Source organism: Eschscholzia californica, unplaced genomic scaffold (assembly GCF_041429995.1).
Source record: "Eschscholzia californica isolate CP2 unplaced genomic scaffold, dmEscCali1.0.p SCAF_6, whole genome shotgun sequence".
In the NCBI taxonomy this organism is placed as follows: Eukaryota; Viridiplantae; Streptophyta; class Magnoliopsida; order Ranunculales; family Papaveraceae; genus Eschscholzia; species Eschscholzia californica.
In genome coordinates this window covers 43,760,036-43,787,802 of record NW_028238483.1, presented here as the reverse complement: position 1 = coordinate 43,787,802, position 27,767 = coordinate 43,760,036, and the positions used below count along the sequence as shown (strand labels likewise).

The following is a 27,767-nucleotide window of genomic DNA, read 5'->3' as shown; positions in this document are numbered from 1 at the left end:
ATATTGTATGGAGGTGATAAGGTTGTGGATTGGAACCCTCTCAATGAGCCTGACTTAGAATATTGACCATATTAAGAAAAAATGCTATAAGACAAATTCAAGTGAGGAGAAAGATGTTGAATGCTACCTCCAACAACAGTTAGTTTCATGATAGACTTGGATGGGATTCAGAGTTGCATGCAATTAACTGGCTTTTAACGTTAATGAGATCATCTGAATATTTTCGATAAAATAAGAGGTTACGCGAGAAGCTGATCACTAAGTAGGGGGTCATTTGAGAAATAACCCAAAAAATTATCATCCAAGAATCATTTTTTTCTAGTTGATTTAAGTTTGAAGTTTGGGTGTAATAATTGCAAATCCTACTAATATGTAGTTTCATATAGGGTGGAATTTTGTTCCAATATAAATTAAGACTTGGAAATTTTAAGAATTTAGAAGTCTGTGATTTTTGGTTACCGGACAATTCAATTAAATTCCTAGATAGTGCTATATAAAAAAAGATAGCACTATATAAATATTTGCTAAAAGAGTTACTCTTAGATTCCAAGTCGAATTATTTGAATTTTTATCTGAAATAGACACAAGGGCCTACTAAAGACATCGATGATTGACTCTATATAATGAATATAAGGGTCCCATAAAGACTTGAGTATTCTTTTTTACGTATACACTAAGGACCACCCAAAAACTTGAGTATTGACTTCACATATACACGAAGGACCACTGAAACATGTGTATGAGTTTTGTTTAATGGATAAAGATTCATTATATGATCTTGAAAGTAAGGATAAAATTAATCGTAAAAATCCCGCGTCCCTTGGTAGAGTATCAAGGGCCTAGGCTATATGTGTGAGCTCAAATTTAGTAATTGTACAGAGTCGAAGCCCAACCATAGAACTTCAACACTTACTAGGCTTGAGCGTTCACCTTAGACTAGGCTCCAAACACTCGCGAGCGATGTGGGACATATACCGTTACCATCTTTGCAACACCCAATAGGCCAGCAATACTCACATATGAATTAGTTCAATGTCCAATTATGAAACCTTTGGATGAATAGAAAGCTGTCTACGCACAAAAAGAGCAGATTTGCGAATGTTTGTTTCTGTCTGAATCGTGAGGTGCTAATGGCTATTTTGAGTTCATAACAGTTCGACAATTCATATTCAGACAAGTCAGACCTAAACAGGGACAAAAACACCACCTAACAATATGCCGCCACCGGACCACTGTTATCTTTTCCTGCAACGTGCACCTACAGTAAAAGCTCGATCGTACAAAATAGCCGCCCTTCACCACACCCATTTGTAACACAACACCGAAAAGTATCACTTAGGAAATAAGAACACAAATGATTTGATCTAAGGTACACATTACATAGACACGATCAAAAGAAACACACTATGTTTTATGTCATGTGAAAGGTTTTGATTCTTGAGATAAATCATTACAAGTAAACAACTATCTAATCATCAGTTTTGATCAACTTCATGCTGAAATCCCACAGTTTCTAAGCCAGTTCTGAATCTTGAGCATTTGAGTTTGGTGTGTCAAAGAAGTGCTGAAATCCCACAGTTTCTTGGAGTAGAAGTGCTGCAAAATTCAAATGGTATTTTTATTTGTCAAAGAAGATATGCACGAGAGGTATTAACAAGGTTTGGAATGGCGAGTAGCAATGGTGTGAAAAATCCAATTGTCCCTGGTTCAAAGCTTTCAAAGGATGAAGGAGGAACTAAAGTTGATACAACTTTGTTCAAACAACTAGTTGGAAGTCTCATGTATTTAACCGTGACTCGTCCTGACCTAATGTATGGTGTAAGTCTTATTAGCAGGTACATGTCTAGGCCAACCATGTCACATTGGTTGGCAGCCAAGAGGATTCTAAGGTATCTAAAGGGGACAACTGAACTAGGCATTCTATACAGGAAGGGAGGTGGCAGTTCAAAACTCTTTGCATTCACGGATAGCGGATATGCTGATGATCTTGACGATAGGAAGAGTACTTCTGGATATGTGTTCATGATAGGATCTGGAGCTGTTTCATGGTCTTCGAAAAAACAACCAGTGGTAACCTTGTCTACTACCGAAGCCGAATATATCGCTGCAGTTCTATGTGCATGTCAGTGTATATGGCTCAAGAGAATTTTGAAAAAAATTGGAATGGAGGAGAATGGATGTACTACAATTCATTGTGATAATAGTTCTGCTATTCAATTGTCTAAGTATCCTGTCTTTCATGGAAAAAGCAAACATATTCATGTCAGATTCCATTTCTTAAGGGATTTGGTGAATGATGGTATTGTGGAGCTGAAGTATTGCAATTCTCAAGAACAAGTTGCAGACCTAATGACAAAGCCACTTAAATTGGAGCAGTTTGAGAAACTTCGTACTATGCTTGGAATGGTTACTGCATCTGAAGTAAGCTAAATGCACATGCTTTTAGCTTAAGGGAGGGAATGTTAGATATTTTAGTTGTTTTCTGAATTTACAAGTCTGTTAGTTTGTTAAAGTCAGTCCTAGTCTTTAGGAGAAATTAGAGTCTGTTTTTCTATGCACTATTGTAGCCTTATTAAGGGCAAATTCTGTTAGTTTATCTTCTGTGTAAAAGCTATATATAGCTACTAGTTAGTTGAATCTAATAACACATTTAGTCTTCTAAGTCTGATTTACAACACGGATTGACCAAAAACAAAATTATCAGGTCGGAAAATCTGACCATAAGGTCCAGATCTAAGACTATCCATAGTTCCTGGTTCAAGATCCATTAAAACAGCACGAGGAACAAATCTTCCACAACTAGCTTCGTTATAGTAAACATTAACTCTCTCGAGTTGAAGTTCAGAGTCTCCTTGGTACCTTCCCGTCGAATCAATTCCATGTTCAGCGCAAACTACTTCCCAGAACTTTGCTCCGATCTGGTTTCCACATTGACCTCCTTGAATATGCAAAATCTCACGCATTTTTGAGAGAGAAAGAAGAGAGTTCTAGAGAGAGAAAGAAAGAGGGAAAATAAGAAATTTGGGGGGAAATGAAGTGAGAACTGAACTGATATTTATAGAGGAAAGGAAATGGAGAAGAGTTAACGAGATCTGTTTGCCGTTAGATTTAACGGCAGGAGGGGTCGTTATTTATGAGTGGGAGTGGTTTGGAAATTAAAAGAATTGGCGCCCCTTGACAGAAAACCAAATTGGAAAAGAAATCTGAGTGGTTGGTTTTAATCTAGGAGAAAGATCCAACGATGGAGATTAGAACTAAAGACACTGATCATATCTGTGGTCGGTAGCTATATTGTGACATTCACAAAAAAAAGCTATATAATCAAATGAAGGATGTTTTTGGCTGATAGTAATAGTGTGACCTATGTTGTTTTGAAATCTCATAAAATCTTTATCAAAGAAGAAAATGCAATCCTTCGGGGCTTAGGTTCGATTCAGAAAGACAAACCTCATAATGTGAGATTCTTTTTGTTATATTTTCTCTTAAAAATATTAAACATACTTCAACGGTTGTGAATCCATACCAAGATCTAGAAGATGAAATCCAACTTGGTAACTATTCAAGTCTGGAGTTGTTAGCAACTCTTCTAATCTCATACTCGGGGTAGTATAGGCACTTGGTTAATATATTATCATTGTTGTAAAAGCCAAAGGAAACTAGATAGGAAAGAATATGTTTTTTCTCAAAACAAAAGATGAAGTTATATTGAAGTAAAGTAATGAGTAATCTATACTCCCTTGACCCTCAGCCAGGTTGACAAACTTTTTAGTATTGGACAGGTTATGTGAGTTGTTTTCAATAGAATAGAACAGTTCCACTAGTAAAGGTGAAAAGCTAGATAGATAGATGCTATCAAGTATTTGGTAATACATTATGATCACTTAATACTTAGATATCTTCCTACTCAAGCAAATTCCTCTTTTGAGTCTAATTTGGGTTTTCTTCTTTTCTTCCTTTTATATAACCTATAAATGGTTTGTACCTTGTAAACAAAAAAATGGTTAACAATTAATGGAGTGGGAATTCTAAATTGTAGAAGTTTAATATCGTATTTCAAAAATTCTATAACGGCTGAATCATATGTTTAGATTTGTCACGTACGGATGATCAATAGATCAACTTGGAGATAGAGACTAGAATGATGGTAAGCTATTTTTATATCAACTACGTACGCCACAACGAGTGCTCTACTAAAATGGCTTGAAAATCTGTCCCTACCCGCCAGGGACGGATCCAGGATTTTTACATAGGGGGTGCGAATATATACTTAAAATTTTTTTTCTTGCAAACACAGTAATTAACAAAATATTTATATTCATTAACTATATTAATACATTAACGATTACAAACGCAATAGACCTCTACGAGAGTTCGTATTTTGGATGTATGCATAATTGAGTCATCGTCAATTTCACTAAGAACTTTTTTTTCAATAAAGACTATTAAACTTTCATCCAACCACACATCACTCATCTTGTTTATTGAGCGTGTTATAACTAGCTTCAAAACTGAAAAATCTCTTTCAACGGAGGCAGTTGCAACCAGCAAAATTAGCGCTAAAGTGATAAACAAATAAACTAAATGATATGCTTTATTTATCTTAGTTTACAACAATGTTCTAGCAGCAAGAGCTCCAATCTCGTCCAAATTTGAGAAATTATCATTCTGCCTCATATCATAAATGTAATTTTCAAACTTATAACTAAGGGTTTATGGTAGATGAATTGAAGTTTATAGAGTTTAGAGTAGATGAATTGAATTTTTGTAGGATGTATGGTAGATGGATTGAAGTTTGTACAGAGTTATGGTAGATGAGTTGAAGTTTATAGGATAGTTAAATTGAATTTTATAGAATTTTAAGATAGTTTTTTTTATGACAAAACCCATAACATAAAACAAATAGAGTATTTACAAGTAGGACAACAAAAAGATGAAACCGTAAGATATACGACCTAAAAATAACAAAATGAACAACAAAGGCGTCGATGTCGTGATTAAATAATTTTAATATATATATAAAAGTTAAAATACTTGAAATTGATTATAATGGGACTCGAACTCAAAACATCAAGCTACTACCCACCCACAACTCAACACATTACCCACTGAGCCAAGCTGATGTCTGTCTTTACACGATTGGATATATATAGCATGACACATACATATCAAGAAAAAACACTTAAAATTCTTATAGCGGTTTTCGAACTCATGTTCTCTCGGTGGCAACCACACCACAAACGCTGTTAGAACCGCAACGCCAAGGGTCCTCAGGTGTCATCTTGTTACATCAGAACATATATATAATATCTATATACGTATATATTAAAAGGAAATTACTACTATTTTCTTTTTTCGGGAGGATCCAGGGGTCGCACCCCCATGGATCCGCCCCTGCTACCCGCGCAAAGCCACGATGAGGGTTGGTAATGTGAGACCTACCGAAATAATGTGATTTGGAACGTTATACGACCACCACGAGTTTTACTAAATTGAACTTCTTATAGCTTAGTAAAGACTTGCTTAGACGCAAGAGGGGGTTGTGTTAGCAATTGTAATTAGTGTTGCTGATAGATGTCTGGTTGGTCTGGACGAGGCACTATAGGGTCACTTATTGGCACTTCCCAAAGTGTTAAGGCGCCCCTTTTCCTCTCACTCCCCCTCTCCAATTTGCCTTAGAGTTGGTTGGAACTAAAACTCTGGTGGCACCAACAAAATTACCCAACTCTCTGTACATGAGTTTTGGGCTTTGCAGAAACCAAACCTAAACCCAAACCCAAGTCCAAAATGTAACTACCGTTTATGTGACTCGTTCCAAAATGTTCGAACGCGGTTGCCTATGCCCTTAGGGGTTGGTTTAGCCACAAACGGTATAATAATCTATTAAAGAATTAATAATATCTTTGGAAATGAAAAGAGTCATCTTCTTCGTGGGGAGCACTAATTTTATTAATCGTATTATTATCTTGGTTAATTCGCGATATCTAAGTTTGTATGTTAATAAAAAAATTAGTGTTCCTGAACAAAAGTAGATCATTGATACAGCAAAAGCTACAACAGTTGTACGGTAAGATTTTATTTAGGTGAACGTAATTCTACTATAAATAATTAAGACTATATAAATAGAATATATGGATTGATGTTAATTTGTTGGTAGAATGATTCATTGAGAAACCCCTTAATAAAAGGGAAATTTGATGATGATTTGGTCAAAACATCTTAAACATTGGTACAAAATAGAAACCAAGAGAACATAACTAACCAAACGACATTTTCAAAAAAAAAAAAAAAAAAAATAGAATGAGGAAAACAACAACTTTAGATTAGTGTGGACATTATCAATACCACAAAAACTAAAAAGGGAATTTCTCCCACAAAACATCAGAATTCATAACCTTAATTCTTCTTCTTCTCTCTCTTTCTCTCTCAAGTCCCAATTTCCTCCATCTCTCTCTTCTTGTTCTACCATTTTCATCTACACAAATCTCATCCTCATTGCATTTCCCAATGGTACATGTCTCTTCCCTTTCTCTCTAATTTCTACCTCTCTTCCCTCTCTATGAGCAATGACAGGGAACAAGAAAAACTTGGTAGAATCTGAGCATGAATTCTACGTGGTTTGTTGTGAATAATCCGAAACAAGAATCACAACAAACCACATAAGGTTTCTGCCCAAAGTCTACCTAATTGCGATTCGTGTTTTTAGTCTGTCTAGTTTTTCTTGTTTCATGTCATTGATCTATATGATATGTATGTACTACGGTCTACGTATTGATTGATGATTGAATGAATTCTTTTTTTTCAACTGTAAACTATTTTTTCCTTGAATAAAGATCCAAAGTTTCTAAGACAATCTTGTTAATCATGTAAAGTCAACTCGTAAAAACATGAAAATCATCAAGAACTCAAGTAGATTTAGTTTTCAAAAGCATTTTGTATGTTAACATTAATTATGTCTTGTTGTTTAGATTAAGTTTTATATTAAAATTAGATTGTTAAATAAATATATGTTTGTCTATATGACTTCCAAATTTGTCGTATGAATTTCGATGGAGTAGGCGAATTCGGCGTCTGGAATGGCAGTGAATGATGAGTGTAAGCTCAAGTTTTTGGAATTGAAAGCGAAAAGAAACTATCGATTTATTGTGTTTAAGATTGAGGAGAAAATACAACAGGTAGCTGTTGAAAGACTTGGACAACCTGATGAGAGCTATGAAGATTTCACTGCTTGCTTACCCGAAAATGAATGTCGTTATGCTGTTTACTATTTTGATTTCACAACCAATGAAAATTGCCAGAAGAGCAAAATTTTTTTCGTTGCCTGGTAACTTTCCCGAACATTATTTTTGTTTGTCTGTTTGTTTGTGTTTTCTGAAAATATACAGCTTACTGGAGCTTTAGTCATCTTTAAACGCGTAACGACAATTTTGCTTCTTTGATATATGTAGGTCACCCGATACATCAAGGGTGAGGAGCAAGATGTTGTATGCTAGCTCTAAGGACAGATTCAAGAGAGAATTGGACGGCATTCAAGTTGAGTTGCAGGCGACAGATCCTAGCGAGATGAGCATGGACATCATTAAAGCCCGAGCTCTTTAGAGCTCAAGTTATTCCTCCCTATTGAAACATCTTTTTCCACCTTTTTTTGCATTGTTTTCTCTCTGGGTATAAATTTCGAAACATAAGATTGTCGTAAATTGTGATACTTTGTGTTGTTTTCGTATTCGTATCAAGAGTTCTTCATGTTTTATATAAATTAGACTAATTTGGTACCACATGAACTTGAGGTTTTGGTATTTGAAGCATCTCCATGAAGGAGCTCTGATTTCGTACCACATAAACTTGAGATATATATTATAACTATAAACTCGACACAAACTCTTCTTGTTCAGTTACAAAAAGCAAAGTTTATTATTACATTAAAGATAAACCCATCAGTGCAAGACCACTATTTTTTCTTCTGCTTCAGACAAGGAGAGAGTTTGTATATTACATCATCCAAAAACCTAAAATAAGCATACCTCCAAGACCTCTTCACCAATAAAACACCCCACAGACACCAAAAACCTACCACAAATCCAAATGGTAGCCCCATATAAAACCATTTCATCTCAATCCAATCTTCATCTTCATTGTCCTCCATTGATCCTTCACCTTCACCTTCACCATTTGGTACTTTTTGATGTTGCCCATCTTCATCGCATTTATTGAGTGGAAAACCACAGAGATTATGGTTCCCGGTAAAGCTTAACTCTGAAAATGTTTGCAGTTGGGTTCCTAGAGGAATTTCCCCTGACAAGTTGTTATATGACAAGTTCAAGTAACCAAGTGAAGTTAAGTTCACCATGCTCTGAGGGATTGCACCAGATAATTTGTTGTTCGACAGATCAAGCGATTCAAGTGAACTTAAAAGACCAATTTTATTTGGGATTGTTCCTATCAAACTATTATTTGCTAAGTTCAACGTTAACAATCCGAAGAGATATGTTAGTTCTTCGGGGATCTCTCCGTGTAAATTGTTGTTTGAGAGATCGATAGCTGCAAAAAGATTAAGCAAGATGTCTCCATATACCCATTCTTTACCTTTGACTACAAGTTTCATTTCTGTGTAATAAACACCAAATCCAGCTACAGTTATATTTTTGCCAGTATATGAGTAGTTGTAATGACCTATATTTGGGTAAAACTTCGAACCCATTCTACTAAAATTGCTAAAGCATCTTGGAATTAATCCCGATAGATTGTTATCACCCATATCCATTATTTGAAGCTTAGTTAGGTAACAAAGTTCTCTAGGAATTTCACCGTAAAGCATATTCGAATGTAGCCGCATAATGACAAGCTCCTTAAAGCTTTCTCCTATCCATGTTGGTAACCTACCCACAAGTCTATTCTCACCAAGATCGATCATCCTCAATTTAGTACAATTTCGCAACGTGGAAGGCAATTCTCCATCGAGGGAATTGTTTTGCAAACGCAACGTCTCAAGATTTAGTAGAAACCCTATAGAACTTGGAATGTTTCCTGTTATATTGTTGTTTTCCAAACTTATAGTAACCAAAGACGTCCAGTAAAACAAACATTCAGAAAGTTCTCCAGATAGAAGATTCCCAGAAAGATCAAGAAAGACCAAGTAATTCCGATATTCTACCTGACTACATAGTAAAACCGAAATAGATCCTGAAAATGAATTCCTTGAAAGATCAAGTACCTCCACATCAGAAGATATAAGAGGTAAGTTACCTGTGAATCTGTTTGAATTCAAGTAAATATCTCCTCCAATCGGTGAGTTACTTTCCAATAATACATTTGATAAGTCCCCCTCAAGTTGATTGTGTGATATATTTAAATATTCTAATTGGGAAGTCATGTTCCAAAACCAACTAGGAACTGAACCAGATATTCCAGCATTGGACATGTCTACTTCCACGAGGTCTTTTTGCGTTTGTAACCACTTAGGAAATCCATTTTGGATTGAACAATTCCTTAGGGTTAAATATCTAAGTTGAAAAGGAGGAACCCAGTTAGGGCTCAAGTTTAGAACCATCGAACTGATATCTAACGTATCCAGTTTCTTAAGATTGGCCAAGTGAGCTTCTGTTACATCACCTTCTAGCATGTTACCTGAGATCTGCAATTCTTCTAAACTCGAGAGGTTCCCGAAACTTTCTGGCAAAGACCCATTTAACTTGTTGTCGCTAAGATCTAAGAATCTCAACAATGACAATCTTCCTAGTGACGTGGGAATTGAACCAGAAAATGAGTTATCTGCAAGAATCAGTTCTTCCAGAATCTCAAGACTTCCCAATTCATCAGGTAACCGTCCAGAAAGTAGATTATCTTCCAAGTGTAACGATTTCAATTTGTTCCCAAAACATCTAGATGATGAATTTGTAAATAATATTGATGATATCTCTCCTTGAAGTTTGTTTATAGACAAATCTAATAGCTCCAAGTTGCAAAGATTTCCCAAGGTTATTGGTATCTCCCCTTCCAACTTATTATGACCCAAATAAAGATTATAAAGACTTGAAAGGTTACCTAGCTGAGGAGGAACCTTGCCAGTAAAATTGCAATGGAATAGATTAAGATACCTTAAATTCTGAAGTGAACCCAAGAAAGCTGGCATCTGTTTGAAATGGTTATAACTTAGGTCTAAGTGATACAAATGTTTCAACTCCAACAGAGAAGAATTCAGTTCCCCAGTCAATGAAAACCCGCCAAGTTGAAGTTGAACAACATCACCTTTAGTTTTGTTTTTGCAGATTACTCCTTTCCATTCGCAACAATCGGTACCAACAACCCAAGACGAGAGTGCATTGCTGTAAGAATCATTAAGATTATGTTTGAAGTTTAAAAGAGCTTCTCTTTCTCTTGGATTGCAAGCATCACTAAACTTGATCATGTTTGAAGAACACAACAATACAACAAGAAAGGAAATAGCAGCCATTATCAATCTAATTATAAGCTCCATGATTTAATTAGTTAAACAAAGACATGCACAATGATCCATTCATTCATTTGATCATGGGGTTTAAATACATAGAGTAAAGACTGGACGATTTACATATTTTGTCATGACAAGACTAATGAAGACTTGGTAGTTGACTTCACACAAAGGCAATATTGTATGGAGGAGATAAGGTTGTGGACTGGAACCCTCTCAATGAGCCTGACTTAGAATATTGACCATATTAAGAAAAAAATGCTATAAGACAAATTCAAGTGAGGAGAAAGATGTTGAATGCTACCTCCAACAACAGTTAGTTTCATGATAGACTTGGATGGGATTCAGAGTTGCATGCAATTAACTGGCTTTTAACGTTAACGACAAAAATGAGATCATCTGAATATTTTCGATAAAATAAGAGGTTACGCGAGAAGCTGGTCACTAAGTAGGGGGTCATTTGAGAAATAATCCAAAAAATTATCATCCAAGAATCATTTTTTTCTAGTTGATTTAAGTTTGAAGTTTGGGTGTAATAATTGCAAATCCTACTAATATGTAGTTTCATATAGGGTGGAATTTTGTTCCAATATAAATTAAGACTTGGAAATTTTAAGAATTTAGAAGTCTGTGATTTTTGGTTACCGGACAATTCAATTAAATTCCTAGATAGTGCTATATAAAAAAAGATAGCACTATATAAATATTTGCTAAAAGAGTTACTCTTAGATTCCAAGTCGAATTATTTGAATTTTTATCTGAAATAGACACAAGGGCCTACTAAAGACTTCGATGATTGACTCTATATAATAAATATAAGGGTCCCATAAAGACTTGAGTATTCTTTTTTACGTATACACTAAGGACCACCCAAAAACTTGAGTATTGACTTCACATATACATGAAGGACCACTGAAACATGTGTATGAGTTTTGTTTAATGGATAAAGATTCATTATATGATCTTGAAAGTAAGGATAAAATTAATCGTAAAAATCCCGCGTCCCTTGGTAGAGTATCAAGGGCCTAGGCTATATGTGTGAGCTCAAATTTAGTAATTGTACAGAGTCGAAGCCCAACCATAGAACTTCAACACTTACTAGGCTTGAGCGTTCACCTTAGACTAGGCTCCAAGCACTCGCGAGCGATGTGGGACATATACCGTTACCATCTTTGCAACACCCAATAGGCCAGCAATACTCACATATGAATTGGTTCAATGTCCAATTATGAAACCTTTGGATGAATAGAAAGCTGTCTACGCACAAAAAGAGCAGATTTGCGAATGTTTGTTTCTGTCTGAATCGTGAGGTGCTAATGGCTATTTTGAGTTCATAACAGTTCGACAATTCATATTCAGACAAGTCAGACCTAAACAGGGACAAAAACACCACCTAACAATATGCCGCCACCGGACCACTGTTATCTTTTCCTGCAACGTGCACCTACAGTAAAAGCTCGATCGTACAAAATAGCCGCCCTTCACCACACCCATTTGTAACACAACACCGAAAAGTATCACTTAGGAAATAAGAACACAAATGATTTGATCTAAGGTACACATTACATAGACACGATCAAAAGAAACACACTATGTTTTATGTCATGTGAAAGGTTTTGATTCTTGAGATAAATCATTACAAGTAAACAACTATCTAATCATCAGTTTTGATCAACTTCATGCTGAAATCCCACAGTTTCTAAGCCAGTTCTGAATCTTGAGCATTTGAGTTTGGTGTGTCCAAGTTGTTATCCGAAAAATAGCTTCCACTTACGCCTTTGACATTTGGATGCAATGCGACATAGCATTGAGTTGATGCCCCCTGCAAACATGAGGCGTGAAATAAAACGGGTTATGAGTATTACAAGTAATCAATACGAAAAAACATTTTATTCTTGTGTGTCAAAGAATCTGGTAGATGGGTTTTGGGTTTCTATAACGATATACTAACCTGCTGAACATTTTTAAGTACAAGTCTCCCAATTGTATAGGAAAGAACTTCATCAATAGACAAAACCATTAGAAGATACAGAGGGAGAGAATTCTCTTTCCGAACCCACTTCAAGACGCGGGGAGCAAGAAGAACGATACATGCATAAACGACAAAATCTTCTCATCCATAAACATGCTAAACGATACTCATAAATGGTTGAAGCGGTTGAATAAGAGCATCACTATGACTAGCATTAGTATTTACCAACTATAGGCAACTTTCTCGCTTCAAAGATATTTCACACTAACATAGCAACAAAATTTGAGAACGCGATTTTCTTTTACCATTTATAATGCTATGCTACATTGATACCGAAGAAGATTGGTAAGTATAGCCCCTGGATGAAGTGAATTAGCCGTTATTTGCACGCCTTCTTCCTGTTCAATTGAATTGAACAATGTCTCAGGTTCCTCCATAAAATCCCGAATAACTTTTTGCAAAAAAAGGTGTAAGATTGAATTGAGCTAAGTGTGTACCTTTAGGCGTCTTCCGAGCTCATTGGCATGAAGTATATTTGCAAGTTTTGATTGGCCATGCGCGCTTATGGTACTATACCTGTAACACATAGAGAGAGAGAGAGAGAGAGAGAGAGAGAGAGAGAGAGAGAGAGAGAGAGAGAGAGAGAGAGAGAGAGAGAAGAATTTTTGCTCATAAATATCCTATGAAGTTGGAAGAGAATAACAAAATTTAAAAAAACATGACATTACTCCTTTTCATCATTGATTTTATCAAATCGAATCCCTTCACCGTATGAAAACTTGTGACCATTTGATGAAACATTGACAATTCTTCCTTCTACATTACTTTTTCGTGCGGTATTTTTCATGTTCTCCAGCAGAAGATCTGTTAGAAGAAAATGACCTGCAAAATCAAAAAGAATTTTAAGTTACTACATTTTACTACGACCAAGTTTTTTTTACTGTATTTTTATTTTTTTTCGACAATTTGATTCGAATCAAACAACTTTTAAAAGCACACTTTGAGTTGCTTATCAAAGTTTTCGGGGGAAGGGAGATCCCCTTCACGGGAACTTTCCTGAGAGAGGGACGTAAGGATAAGAGGAGAGAGGAGAGAAGAAAGAAAAGAGAGAAAAGAAAGAAGAGAAGAATTTTGGTGATGGTGATCGCCGGGATTAATGGTGGATGTTGCCGGAATTCGGTGGTGGTCGCCGGAGTTCTAGTTGAGGTGAGAGAGAAGATAAAGAACAAAAAAATGAAAGGGTGACGTTTGGAGGAAACAAAAAAATTTGTTTCCACCCAAAACTTATTAGTCCCGAAAAATTTACTTATTTCCCCAAAACACTGACCCTTATATACTATGAGAATACGCCGCATACCTATATTTTTTTTTTGTTGACATTGCCGCATACCTACCTATATGGTTTGTTGCAAATTGCAGCTCTATTTTGTCTTGAGAGAGCAAGAAACGGGTTGCGACGAACCCTGCGTTGTTACTTCCACATAAAAACACAAATTATAAATAGGTATAGGATGACCATCGTCGCATTCGCTCTTACGACAGTCATTGTTTACAAATATGAAAATCTTGAACTATTAACCCGAAGCGATCACAATTGTATTCAGAACCCGGTCCCAAAACAAGTAAAACAACACAAGTTAGACGACTAGATCAGAAATGCATCAGTTTTCTTACATAAGGAGATTCAATGGAAGGCCAGAGGAACTGAACTCCGAAGCGAACTTTCTCACTGACGCCATTGAGCTAAGATCTAGCTCCATTATGTCAACTTTAGCAGTCGGAGTTTCCTTCATTATTGCTTCTTTGACATCCTCACCAGCCTTTATATTCCTGACTCCCATGACTACATGAACTCCACGCATTGCAAGAACACGTGCAGTTTCGGAACCAATACCACTTGAAGCACCTATAACCCCGACGATACAAACACATCAGTAAGACCAAAGTCATCTAATTCTACTACCTCAATGATTCATAAAAGTTAAATTTTCCTTTCGATATAAGCAATTAGTAATTTTCCTCAATGATTCATGATTTCACAACTTCATCTTATGGAATTTGGGTAACTAAGAATAGTAAAATATGTTAAGTTTGACCTAGACATTATATTTTTGGTTGCTACAACGTCATTCTCCCGTGTGGGACTATTCTCACAAAATCAAGTAAACCCATTTGTTAGTTGGTTAGATAAGTATCAAATGTGATGTAGATTGTTGCGGAAGCGGAATAACATTAGAATCCATTACTAGAATTAAGAAGAGAGAGAGAAGAAACAACTAGAATTAAGAAGAGAGAGAAGAATTAACTAAAATAACTGTAAAGAAGAAAGAAGATGCAATCAAGGGATTTGTTTATAACTCAATTCAATGTCTTACAAGATAAACTGAACTTCTCTTATATAGAGAATATGCTTTCCTAATTAGACTCAAAGTGGGAAACAAGATAACTACTAATATTACTTTCCTTGATTGCTAATATTCCTAAACATAGAAACCCTAAATAATAAAATAGGAAACTTATAATAATATAACTTCTAGGCCGTTGGGCCTATAGTTGGGCTAGCCGTGAGGCCCATAGGAGGATGGCCGCCATCATACTCCCCCGCTGCGGAACAACTTGCCCCCAAGTTGGTGTTGTCATAAAGCAGATCGCCCAGGTAATACGGATATATATCAGCGATGTGGAAGGTGTCATTGACGACGATTTTGAAGGCAATCCTTAGTTCCCACTTTGCGCGAGATTTGTCGGAAATAGGAAGAAGACAAATAAGGATCAAATCACCAACTAAAATCCAAAACTCATGATGCGAAAGATCCTGCAAAATCAATTGTAAGAAACAAACTTCTAACAAATTTCTACATCTTCCGTCATCTAGTAATTCGATGAAAAACACCAGATTAATCGTTATGGAAAAATCAACTCTGAATTTCTGCATCCAGTTCGTCACTTCTACAAAAATAGCTATAAATATCTTCCCTCGTTCATAGTGGAGTTTATTAACCAAAGATCTACCAATAACTGGTAATCTAGTTACTTCCCAAGCCAATATTTCAAAATAACTGAACTTGGTGGATGCACTAATCCGGTTGTCAAAAGATAACGTAGCAAAACTCATCGTATCATTGACCTCTTTTAGAGGTGAAGATAAAGATGGACTAGGGAGTATTTTATGATTCGAAACCACTAATTTTTCTCCGGGGATTGTATAGGGATCAAATAAATTGTTCCGGTTAGTCTTATTCAATCGAATCTCATCGAATTTGTCTTCCTCCGTCATTGAAAAACTAGTATTTTTGTTATCAAGAACCTCCCCTTCAATAATATCGGCCATGGTGGTCTGAGGAATTTCAGATAATAATTTTCGAGATTCCAGCTGATGTAGATGAACAACTGTCGTAATGAACAACTGGTACAAATTAGGTCCAATTTGCACAAGCAAACCACCGACACCAGGAAGGATTTTCGAAAGTCGTCCAGCAATAACATCATCCTCATGTATGTGTTGCTCTAAGTTGTTTGCTTCGATCTCGCCCTTAGTTGGCAAAACGTTTCCAATACCAGGGAACCATACCTTGAATGAATGTGAAGATAAAATTGAGGTCAACTTCATCAACATCTCAAAATTTTTCTTTCCTTCAACGTAACTACTCCCAAAGGCAGTTCTTGATATTAATTCTGACATGAAAACCCTATATTCATCGAGTACTTCGGTCTCCTTGTCTTCTTCATGCCTCCATCTCTGTAACATGGACTCAACAGACGTGATCATGGCAGGAGCCATTCCCTTTAAGCTTTCGGCATAGAATGCTTGGTTAGCTAATTTTTGTTGCTTGACCCAATTTCGGCCTTGGGATGTCACAAGCCCATCTCCAAATAGCTTCCTACAGAATCCTTGATCCTTGTTCTTCACAAATACTCCATCTCTATTGTTAAAAACCTCCTTGATCAATTTGGGTTCAGTTATGTGCAACTGAGGTGTAGGACCATACCAAGAAAGATAAACACTACCTTCTTGATCTATTTGAAGACCCTCTTTCGAGCAAGCTAATCCAATCTTTGTAGTATCTTCATCAAAGGCAGACTCCATAGCCTCAAAAGATGTAAAATTATCATCGGTTGATGTTGCCGACCCAAACTCTTCTTTGATTTCAGATTTCTCCTTCGTATTTCTCTCTCTTGGAATAATAGGATTGTGGTTGTGGTGGTCGTTTTTATTAATGACGTCTTCTTCGTGAACATCTTCTTCAACTTCTTCATACTCTTCTTTTTCTTTTTCCTGATGGAATGATAAAATAGGTGATGAATACGGTTGATGAATGTATTGTTGTTGTTCCTGTTGTTCCTGTTGTTGCGGTTGCTGTTGCTGTTGCTGTTGCTGTTGCTGTTGCTGTTGCTGTTGCTGTTGCTGTTGCTGTTGCTGTTGCTGTTGCTGTTGCTGTTTCGGTGATGGTGCTGTCACGATATCGATGATGGTGCTGTCACGGTTGGGTGGTAGTTGATGTTTCGGTGGTGGTGCTGTCCCGGTTGGTCCGTTTATAGTTGTTTGTTCCTCCGTTAATGGTCTTAGTGTTAGAATTCGTCGGAACCAAGAAAACTCGAATGTGTTAGCCCGACAATGATAGGTGGCGTCGACGTCAAAAATCCATGGTCTCCCAAAGATAAGATGACAAATATCCATGTCTACGACGTCACAACAAATTGAATCACGATAGTGAGTACCAATGGAGAACGAGAACGTACATTGGGTTCTTACCGATAATTCCTTTTGATTAGAAATCCAACCAACTTTGTAAGGATTTGGGTGTTCAGTTGTAGGTAGTTGAAGAGCATTAACAAGTCGTTGAGAAATCATGTTCTCTTCACTACCATTATCGATGATGAAATCACATACCTTCTTATTGATTGTAAGTCTTGATTTGAACACCTTATTCCTTTCTGGATGATTTGTTGGAAAAAAAATTTCAGGATTTTGAAGGCTCATGATACCAGCTGATGTAGATTGTTGCGGAAGCGGAATAACATTAGAATCCATTACTAGAATTAAGAAGAGAGAGAGAAGAAACAACTAGAATTAAGAAGAGAGAGAAGAATTAACTAAAATAACTGTAAAGAAGAAAGAAGATGCAATCAAGGGATTTGTTTATAACTCAATTCAATGTCTTACAAGATAAACTGAACTTCTCTTATATAGAGAATATGCTTTCCTAATTAGACTCAAAGTGGGAAACAAGATAACTACTAATATTACTTTCCTTGATTGCTAATATTCCTAAACATAGAAACCCTAAATAATAAAATAGGAAACTTATAATAATATAACTTCTAGGCCGTTGGGCCTATAGTTGGGCTAGCCGTGAGGCCCATAGGAGGATGGCCGCCATCAAAATGTGTTCTTCAAGAAACTAAACAGATCTTACTAATGGTGATTCATCATGATAATGTAAAGGTTACCCATGATTCTATAAGAGTTGAATGCCCTAAAAATCATCAAACCAGACTTCAGCTCAGACAGGTCATGACTCATGATTGATGAAAACAAACACAAAAATAGTTAAAATCTGATCAGACCTACATCCAACTAAAGAACATATATAACCAAACTCATGAGTTTTGAGTTACCAGTAACAATAGCAGTAAGACCAGTTCCATCAATTCCTTGAGTGATTTCTTCAGCTGTTTTAGAGCCTGAGAACCCAGATGGTCCTTTTCTGTTCCACCACCAAATCATCTCTCTCTCCCTCTCTCAAATGCAAAATAGTTCAGACAAGGGTTGTCTGGTTGGGTCATTGTTTGTGGGGATCTTCCAATAAATAAATGAATGGAGGATCCAAAAAAATATCTTTTGGTATGGATAATCCATTAATGTTATAATAGCTTGACAATTATAGCTCTTGCACCAAAATACTAATGATATACTATTGAGAATCAAATATTTTCTTTAGTGATATTATAAGTAATATTTGAAATAACTAAAAAGACAAGCATCGAAATAGCAGTGAAGTGACAAAAGTGGAGACAATCAAAATTGGAACATCATGTAGAGAATGGTTGGGTCATCGTGGGGATATGCGAGTAAATAATGGGAGTAGGCATATTTGTGAATCTTTAAATCTTGGTTGTCAACACCATTTTTATTTTAGTTTTTCTTGCACGACTTTTACTCTCTTTACATCTATGATCTTGTTGTATGGAGGGAACCTAAATTCTATTGTTTGGGGATGATCCATAAGAAAATGTAACAATGACACCTCCCAAGTCTTTTGAGGGAGATCGTGGAACCTTCTTCTCGGAGAACAATATTGTGTACCGTGTGAGGTGGTGAAAGTTGGGACAGCAAAATTGTGTACCGTGTGAGGTGGTGAAAGTTAGGACAATATCGACAGTTATAGATGTAAGCTCAAATTTAATAGGTAAAAAAGTCTTTTGGAGGGATCATGGAGTTTCCGTTAAGAGCAAAAATTTTGAGTACGACAACTTTCATTTTAGTTATTCTTACACCACTTTTACTTTCTTTACATCTATGATCTTGTAGTATGGAGGGAATCCAAATTCTTTTGTTTGGGGATGATTTCAAGTCAAGCAATAGTACGAAAACAGTGGCACATGGAAAAATGAAGATAAACTATAATGTCTAGATCGTCTCTATTTATTGTCAATATGATTTTGGGTTAGATGGTTACCAGCTTAACAGATAAACAATTGAAGCTAACAATAGTTATGTAATTTTTCTCGAGGCGATACTAATAACATCGTTCATATCATTTATTCTTCATCGGTAGGCAATCTAAAGACAAATAGAATGATCAATGGATCAAACTCATGCTAAAATCCCAAAGTTTCTTGGCTAGTTCCTCATCATTAGCTTGTGAGCTTGGTGTAGCTATGTTATTGTCTTTAAAATACACTCCACTTACACCTTTGACGTCAGGATGTAATGCTACATAACATGTAGTAGACGCTCCCTGCGACAACCATCATCGATGAAATGAAATAAAACAATGACAAAGCGGTATAGTTTTGACTCGTAAAACACAAACTTTTTTGCACTTAAAAACGAACAACAACAACTACCTGTTGAATGCTTTTAAGCGTGAATTTTCCAACGGTAGAAGTAAGGACTGTAGTCATCCAACCTACAAAAAGAGTATATCATAGAAAGAAGTGAAATACATAAGCTCAAAGGCTCATTGTAGGCTCTTTCGGGGAATACATCGCTTGGGAAGACCGTATGAACCTGGATTGTTAAGGTATTGGAGGCTCTTTTGGCGGGTTCGGCGTCGTGAAAAGCCCTGGTGGTCTGAGGTAGGCCTATGACAAGGAAACAAAAACTATACCACTTAGAACTGGGCTGAGTTGGTTTTTAGTTAGTATTGGGCAGACATTGAACATCGGAATCACTGTCTTGGTTGGGTAATAGATCGAATTTCACACAGTTAGTTAGGACTTATGAACTCTTTCGTCTTTCTGCTCTCTATGTGACCTTTACTGTGGAATGCCAAATGGCTATTTAAACAAGCACAAGCAGGCTAATGTAACGCCCCAAACCTTAGCAGTTACCAGAATTATCCCTACTTTTGACATCCAGGTTCAAGCCCAACATGTATGGGGTTTTGTTCTTGTCGAGAGCTCCACAACCCACCCAAAAGATCTTGACACTTACTAAGCTTGGCCATGCACCTATAACCCAAGCTCCAAACACTCTCCCAACCGATGTGGGATATCACAAGACAACTATGCTGAGTATTTTGTGCTTGATTGCCAAGAACGGAAGAGATTGTTCCGGAATGAATCAAGTCAAAGGTCACTTATGTCTATCTTGCAGACTTTCAACTATTAGCTTTCTCTTTTCAGGGTTCAATTGAACATCGTTGTGACAGTCAATGTGGTAATTGGTCAAATAAGAAGTAATTTGATAAACTATAGAACACATGGAATAGTGATTTACCAACATAACCGTTAGGTCGCCAAATATTGGTTGCAATAGCTCCTGGATGAAGTGAATTAGCCGTTATTTTCACCCCATCTCCCTGTTCGGAAACAAAGAAATAAATCAGAAACCCATTCTTGTATTACCTAGAGGCCTAAACATGTGCACTAACTTGTTTTAATGTACCTTTAGACGCCTGGTGAGTTCATTAGCGTGCAATACATTTGCAAGTTTTGATTGGCCGTATGCCCATAAGCCATTGTACCTGTAACATAACAAGTTTCTTCGGTTAATACCTTCACTCTGTTAGAACATTCGTTCTGTCTCAGGTTTGGTAATCTAATAAACGACCCTTTGTTCTTTTGCTTAATCGGCAATTAGAGAGACGACCTAATATATATATATATATATATATATATATGTCTATTCAGAAAGTAAGTATCTGTATACCTCGATTCGTCGTTGATGTTATCGAAAAGAATCCCTTCACGGTAAGGTAACCGGTGATTTCCAGATGAAACATTGACAATTCTTCCTTCCACGTTTGTCTTCTGGGCAGTAGTTTTCATGGTCTCCAACAAAAGATCTGTCAAAAGAAAATGACCTGCAAATTTTTTCGATAAAAGTCAGTTGATTTGTTCTTCATTAAAGTGATTGAATCAGAATAGAGAGAACAAAGTGAGCCTTGGCTTTAATATTTATGAGACACACCTATGTGATTTGTTGCAAACAGCAACTCTATATTGTCTCGCGAAAGCGTGAAAGATGCTGACATGACTCCTGCATTATTGCTGTAACAAAAGCATAGAGGAGCTCAAGAACACAGAGAAGCCCAAACCCGTAAAACCCGGAAAAATATAAGCAATAGCTATCACATATTATTCATATTCTTCAGTTTTTCTTACACAAGAATGTTCAGAGGAAGGTTCAGAGCGATGAACTCCGAAGCGAATTTTCTCACTGATGCCATGGAGCTGAGGTCTAACTCCATGACATCAAGTTTCGCAGCAGGGTTTTCCTTCAATATTGCTTCTCTAACCTTGTTACCGGAATCTGTATTCCTGACTGCAATTACAACATGGACTCCACGCAATGCAAGAAGACGTGCAGTCTCGGCACCAATACCTTGTGATGCACCTGAAGTGACAAAAATAGGAGAGATTCAATGAGTTAATGTAATATCCAACACCGCTTGGGGGAGCTTCCAGAGACTACTAGGCTCTATAGATGGAAGCTCAAGCTTAGTAACTGTTGAGGCCTACTGAGAGCGTCTAGAAACTGGGCTATACGTGTAAGCTCAAGCTTAGTAACTTTGTGTAGTTTCAATACGCATTGGGCTTGAGTCTAGGTGGCAAAAGCAGGGAAAGTTAACTCTTAGAGAGTTGAGACATAAATTTGCATTTCTTCGAACAGTTTATATCCCGAAATAACAAACATATCTTAAGAATGCTATATTTAGGTAGTCTGTCAAGTAAGTCTGTGTTAACCTAGCATCACTACATTTCATATACAGTATGTGTTTCAAAATGGGACTATTGTGTGTACTTCTAAGGTTGTACATCGGTTCGGTTACAGACTTTTTAGCCTTATCCACAAACCAATGCGAATGATTCAGTTGCTGGATAATTCACCCCGAGAAAATCCGTTTGTGGTTTTGTTCGATTATGGAACCAAACTATACCTGAACGGTTTGGTTCGGTTGGATAACCGAACACCGAAGCTACAATTCTACAAAAAATTTTAACTTTTGAAACTAGGTTTTCTCATTATATGATATATTTTTTTTTATATATATATGATACTTTGTTTTAATATTAAAAAATGTTGTACCCACCCCATAAAGTACCAAATTCAATGAAATACTCTTCAAACGTATATACTTTCAAATGAAACCCAATACAATTAGAAAAATAAATAAATTATAACACCTCATATGATTAAAATAATACCGGTAACGATAGCAGTAAGACCAGTTCCATCGATTCCTTCAGTAACTTCTTCAGCTGTATTACAAGCGGAGAACCCAGATGGTCCTTTTCTACTCCACCACCAAATCATCTTTCTCTCTTTTTCTTTTTTCTCTCTAACTAAAATGCAAAATATTACTAGTTGGGAGAGAAGAGTAGAGAATGATTGCCTGGTGGGTCATTGTGGGAATCTTCCAATAAATGAATAAATGGAGAAGGAATTAACAAAATAGGAAGATGATAATTCTAGTTACAAAGATATTACAACTAGTATTGGAAGGCAATATTTGTCAAATATCTTTAAGAGCTATTTGTCAAATTTTCTTTCCAAATTTGAATTTTTTTTAAACTCTAACAAAACTCACACCTTAATAATCAGAATACATCCCACCAACGTGTCAGTGTCGGTCCCCGAATAGTTTTCCAAACCTTAGAAAAAAAAAAATATTATTTTAAAGATAGTTCATATACGTGTTTGCTACATACACAAAACCGCACACGTTTTTCACACACCCACAAAAAATCCACGCACGCGTTTCTCAAATGTACAAATTTTAGGCCTACAGTGAGACTGAGGTTGAAACTGAATTTTATAGGTTGAGCTGAGGCTGAAAATTTTGGGTGAAAGAATGTTTCTTTCTGCCTGAGACAGGATGAGGTGAGAGACTTAGAGTTTCTCTAACTACAAAAAAGGAGAAATAGCAACAACCCAAAGAGGATTTCTTCATTTAGGAACTAATTTTAGAAAGAACATAAACCAACATGGGTAGGGACTAAAAAGAGAGATTAAGCAAGGAAGCTTACCAGAGATACCAGCAGTACAGTAAACAAGGGCAAAGATCATACCACCAAAAGCCCAATCAATACCTTGAATACCCACTGAAGCACACATATTAGGAGCTCTTTTAACACCCATAACAGTCAAAACAGTGATATAAAGAAACAGGAACTCTGCTATTCCAGCTCTCCAAAATGACCATGATTGAAGCTCACCACCTTCAAAAAATGGAGCTGGTGGTGGTTCTTTGTAATCTTTATCTGTTTGTGCTGATGTTCCTATGGGTTGTCTCTCTGAAAATTTGTTTGCTCCATGTTCCAATGGGTTGTCTCTCTGAAGAAACCCCATGCCTGATGATTTATAGACCCACTAATCCAAATGGATGAAGATACTTCCATCCGGGTAAGTTCAACTTTATACTGCGACTCGTTTGCAGATATTGAAGGTTTATATATATATCGAGAAGGTGAAGTGAAATCTTCTGATGGGTACAGCGGCTTTCACTTGTATCAAAATTTGGACAGTTCAAACAATGAAATAGCAGCATTCTTGGTAGTAGAAAGAACTGTATAGTATTTATATAGGTCATATAACAAATGAAGAAAGAATATGAAGTAAGCTGTCATTTTTCTCTTGTATTTTCTTTTCTCTTCTGAAATTGTTGTACAGAAGAAGGTAGGGAACTGGATGTAAAGGACTGAAATCTTCGACTATGCAGTTCTGGATGTTTTAGACTTCTGTATGTAAATCTGCAGTAAATTGAAAATCTAATTCCTATGATTTTTTTCATGTTATACTTTCCCTTCCATCTTTTGGGCAATTAAGCACTACAATTACATGTTCAAGGATGAAAGTGAACTCCTGGGCTATATTTGGCAAGTGGGAAACGAATGTGATTATAACTGGCACGTGCGAAAAGCACGTGAATATAACGAGTAACAATCCTCTAGGTACGCCTAACTGTTTGGTTAGTTGAAGTTCGAAAGGAGTTAAAGATGTAATATGATTTTGGGCTGCCTTCAAGCTTAGAGTGGGAAGAAAAATATTCGCAACTTTTATCCATTTTGCGATTTGATTTGGGACATTTAGATCCACCATACCACTTGAGAGCAAGATAGTATTTGTTTTTCCAAGATAAATGTGAGTGACTCCAGGTCTGAATTTACTAGAGTGGGATTTTAGTAGCTTGTTTTTGTTTAAATCGTAAAGTGTGAATGCTAATGGCTACTTTGAGTTCATTGAGTCCAGCGATTCATACAGACAAAAAAAACACACCACCTAAGCTAACAGTAGTGCTCCCAGGAGGGGCAGCTGTTATTAAAATAACACCGAAGAGTATCGCTTAAGAAATAAGAACACGAATGAATTGATCTCAAGTACAAACAACATAGAGAGGATCAAAATAAACACACTATGTTTTATGCAAAGTGTATGTGAAAGGTTTTGATTCGTGAGATAAAAATAAGTCATTACAATTAAACCTAATCATCAGTTTTGATCAACTTCATGCTGAAATCCCACAGTTTCTTAGCCAGTTCTGAATCTTGAGCATTTGAGTTTGGTGTGTCCAAGTTGTTGTCTGAAAAATAGCTTCCACTTACGCCTTTGACGTTTGGATGTAATGCGACATAGCATTGAGTTGATGCCCCCTGCGAACATGAGCCGGAAATAAAACTGCTTGTGAGTATTACAAGTAATCAATACGAAAAAAACATTTTATCTGATCGGGACAAGATTGTTGTGTGCTAAAGAATCTGGTAGATGGGTTTTGGGTTTCTATAACGGTATACTAACCTGCTGAACATTTTTAAGCACAAGTCTCCCGATTGTAGAGGAAAGAACTGCATAAATGGACAAAACCATTAGAAGATAGAGAGGGAGATTTCTCTTTCCAAACCCACTTCAAGACACGGAGAGCAAGAAGAACCATACATGCATAAACGATAGAATCTTCTCATGCCGTAAAAATGCTAAGAGATACTCATAAATGGCTGAAGTAGTTGAATAAGAGGATCACTGTGACTAGCATGAGTATTTACCAACTATGGGAACTTTTTCGTTTCGAAGATATATGACTCTAATATAGCAACAAAATTAGGAAATAAATGATTATCTTTTTACCATTTATAATGCTATGATACGAAGAAGATTGGTAATTATAGCTCCTGGATGAAGTGAATTAGCGGTTATTTGCACGGCCTTCTTCCTGTTCAATTGAATAGAACAATGTCTTAGATTCCTCCATAAAATCCCGAATAACTTCTTGCAAAAAAAGGTGTAAGATTGAATTGAGCTAAGTGTGTACCTTTAGGCGTCTCCCGAGCTCACTGGCATGCAGTATATTTGCAAGTTTTGATTGGCCATACGCGCTTATGGTACTATACCTGTAACAGAGAGAGAGAGAGAGAGAGAGAGAGAGAGAGAGAGAGAGAGAGAGAGAGAGAGAGAGAGAGAAGAGAGAGAGATGAGAGAGAGAGAGGAGAGAGAGAGAGAGAGAGAGAGAGAGAGAGAGAGAGAGAGAGATGAGAGAGAGAGAGAGAGAGAGAGAGAGAGAGAGAGAGAGAGAGAGAGAGAGAGAGAGAGAGAGAGAGAGAGAGAGAGAGAGAGAGAGAGAGAGAGAGAGAGAGAGAGAGAGAGAGAGAGAGAGAGAGAAGAGAGAGAGAGAGAGAGAGAGAGAGAGAGAGAGAGAGAGAGAGAGAGAGAGAGAGAGAGAGAGAGAGAGAGAGAGAGAATTTCCTCATAAATACCGCATGAAGTTGGAAGAGAATAACAAAAATTAAAAGAACGTGACATTACTCCTTTTCATCATTGATTTTATCAAATCGAATCCCTTCACGGTATGAAAACTTGTGACCATTTGATGAAACATTGACAATTCTTCCTTCTACATTACTTTTTCGTGCGGTATTTTTCATGTTCTCTAGCAGAAGATCTGTTAGAAGAAAATGACCTGCAAGAAAAACAAAAAGAACTTTAAGTTACTACATTTTTTTACTATGACCGAGTATTTTACTGTATTTCTAATTTTTTTTTCGACAGTTCGCTTCGAAACAAATAACTTTGAGTTGCTTATATACTATGAGAATATGCCACAGACCTATATGGTTTGTTGCAAATTGCAGCTCTATTTTGTCTTGAGAAAGCAAAAAAGGGGTTGCCATGACTCCTGCATTGTTACTGCCACATAAAAACACAAAAACTATGAATAGGATAACCATCATTGCATTCGCTCGTATGACACTCATTGTTTACAAATATGAAAATCTTGAACTATTAACCCGAAGCGATCACAATTGTATTCAGAACCCGGTCCGAAAACAAGTAAAACAGCGCAAGTTAGACGACCTAGATCAGAAATGCATCAGTTTTCTTACATAAGGAGATTCAATGGAAGGCCAGAGGAACTGAACTCCGAAGCGAACTTTCTCACTGACGCCATTGAGCTAAGATCTAGCTCCATTATGTCAACTTTAGCAGTCGGAGTTTCCTTCATTATTGCTTCTTTGACATCCTCGCCAGCCTTTATATTCCTGACTCCCATGACTACATGAACTCCACGCATCGCAAGAACACGTGCAGTTTCGGAACCAATACCACTTGAAGCACCTATAACCCCGACGATACGAACACATCAGTAAGACCAAAGTCATCTAATTCTACTACCTCAATGATTCATAAAAGTTCAATTTTCCTTTCGATATAAGCAATTAGTATGAAGGACCAAATCACAAACACTTCAAATCTTCAACTTATCTTTTGAATGAGATTCTCTCAACTTCATCTTATGGAATTTGGGTAAGTAAGAATAGTAAAATCTGTTAACTTTGACGAAGACATTATATTGGTGGTTCTCCCATATGGGACTACTCTCACAAAATCAAGTAAACCCAATTGTTGGTTGGTCAGATAGGTATCAAATGAGTTCTTCAAGAAACTAAACAGATCTTACTAATGGTGATTCATCATGATAATGTAAAGGTTACCCATGATTCTATAAGAGTTGAATGCCCTAAAAATCATCAAACCAAACTTCAATTTATCTAAATTAGATGGCTAGAGATAGAAATTGCAGGTCAGACAGGTCATGATTGATGAAAACAAAGACAAATCAAGCAACAAAATAGTTAAAATCTAATCAGACCCACAACCCAATCCAACTACAGAACATATTTGAATTCATGATTATAAACTTTTGTTGGAAATGAAACTAAAAAGAATCCAAATTTGTGAAAGCAATTAATATGAGGTAAAAAAAAAACCCAGGATGAGTTTTGAGTTACCAGTAATAATAGCAGTAAGACCAGTTCCATCGATTCCTTGAGTAACTTCTTCAGCTGTATTACTAGCTGAGAACCCAGATGGTCCTTTTCTACTCAGCCACCAAATCATCTCTCTCACTCTCTCTAAGACTCTCTTTGAAGCAAAATAATTGAGAGAAGAACGTTTGGATCTGGGCTATAGGTCCACCTTCAAGCCAGTAAGTACCCAAGTCTTTTGAGGGAGATTGTGTAACCTTCTCCAAGAACAAAGTGGGGACAATATCGTAGTAGGTACAAGAAATCTTTAGGGGGATCATGTAGTTTTCTTCCAGAACAAAACTTCGTACCTGTGTGAGGTGACAAAAACATAGACAATATCGATGAGGCATCAAGTAGAAAATGGGTGGGTCATTGTGGGAT

General features: G+C 36.6%; 4 protein-coding genes and 3 pseudogenes across 6 annotated transcripts; 1 reads left to right on the top strand and 6 right to left on the bottom strand.

The window, feature by feature from the left end:
- Positions 1-6,371: 6,371 nt before the first annotated feature.
- Positions 6,372-7,772, top strand: LOC147535384 (actin-depolymerizing factor-like). The gene is made up of 3 exons (XM_086645646.1): positions 6,372-6,507; positions 7,056-7,321; positions 7,446-7,772. The coding sequence occupies exons 1-3, from the start codon at positions 6,505-6,507 to the stop codon at positions 7,594-7,596; spliced, it is 420 nt and encodes a 139-aa protein (XP_086501772.1). The 5' UTR covers positions 6,372-6,504; the 3' UTR covers positions 7,597-7,772.
- A 50-nt stretch (positions 7,773-7,822) lies between these two features.
- LOC147535383 (receptor-like protein EIX2) lies at positions 7,823-10,526 on the bottom strand. The gene is made up of 2 exons (XM_086645643.1): positions 9,241-10,526; positions 7,823-9,021 (listed from the first exon to the last, which is right to left on the bottom strand). Exons 1-2 carry the CDS (start codon positions 10,469-10,471, stop codon positions 7,946-7,948), a joined length of 2,307 nt encoding a protein of 768 aa, XP_086501769.1. The 5' UTR covers positions 10,472-10,526; the 3' UTR covers positions 7,823-7,945.
- A 1,509-nt stretch (positions 10,527-12,035) lies between these two features.
- On the bottom strand, positions 12,036-18,215 carry LOC147535381 (short-chain dehydrogenase TIC 32, chloroplastic-like; annotated as a pseudogene). Its single transcript, XR_015227253.1, has 8 exons — positions 18,036-18,215; positions 14,091-14,322; positions 13,811-13,890; positions 13,145-13,298; positions 12,914-12,992; positions 12,747-12,814; positions 12,396-12,459; positions 12,036-12,266 (listed from the first exon to the last, which is right to left on the bottom strand). The product of XR_015227253.1 is annotated as a short-chain dehydrogenase TIC 32, chloroplastic-like (transcript).
- Positions 14,750-17,595, bottom strand: LOC147535382 (uncharacterized). Its single transcript, XM_086645644.1, has one exon. The coding sequence runs from the start codon at positions 17,446-17,448 to the stop codon at positions 14,950-14,952; it is 2,499 nt and encodes an 832-aa protein (XP_086501770.1). The 5' UTR covers positions 17,449-17,595; the 3' UTR covers positions 14,750-14,949.
- An 805-nt stretch (positions 18,216-19,020) lies between the features above and the next one.
- Positions 19,021-22,575, bottom strand: LOC147535380 (short-chain dehydrogenase TIC 32, chloroplastic-like). The gene is made up of 8 exons (XM_086645645.1): positions 22,293-22,575; positions 21,249-21,480; positions 21,055-21,134; positions 20,794-20,947; positions 20,530-20,608; positions 20,362-20,443; positions 19,488-19,549; positions 19,021-19,378 (listed from the first exon to the last, which is right to left on the bottom strand). The coding sequence occupies exons 1-8, from the start codon at positions 22,399-22,401 to the stop codon at positions 19,220-19,222; spliced, it is 957 nt and encodes a 318-aa protein (XP_086501771.1). The 5' UTR covers positions 22,402-22,575; the 3' UTR covers positions 19,021-19,219.
- Positions 22,576-22,900: 325 nt separating this feature from the next.
- LOC147535379 (aquaporin PIP1-1 pseudogene) lies at positions 22,901-23,436 on the bottom strand (annotated as a pseudogene).
- Positions 23,437-24,430: 994 nt separating this feature from the next.
- LOC147535378 (short-chain dehydrogenase TIC 32, chloroplastic-like) lies at positions 24,431-27,682 on the bottom strand (annotated as a pseudogene). Its single transcript, XR_015227252.1, has 8 exons — positions 27,369-27,682; positions 26,463-26,694; positions 26,186-26,265; positions 25,885-26,038; positions 25,394-25,472; positions 25,210-25,290; positions 24,883-24,929; positions 24,431-24,737 (listed from the first exon to the last, which is right to left on the bottom strand). The product of XR_015227252.1 is annotated as a short-chain dehydrogenase TIC 32, chloroplastic-like (transcript).
- Positions 27,683-27,767: the final 85 nt, after the last annotated feature.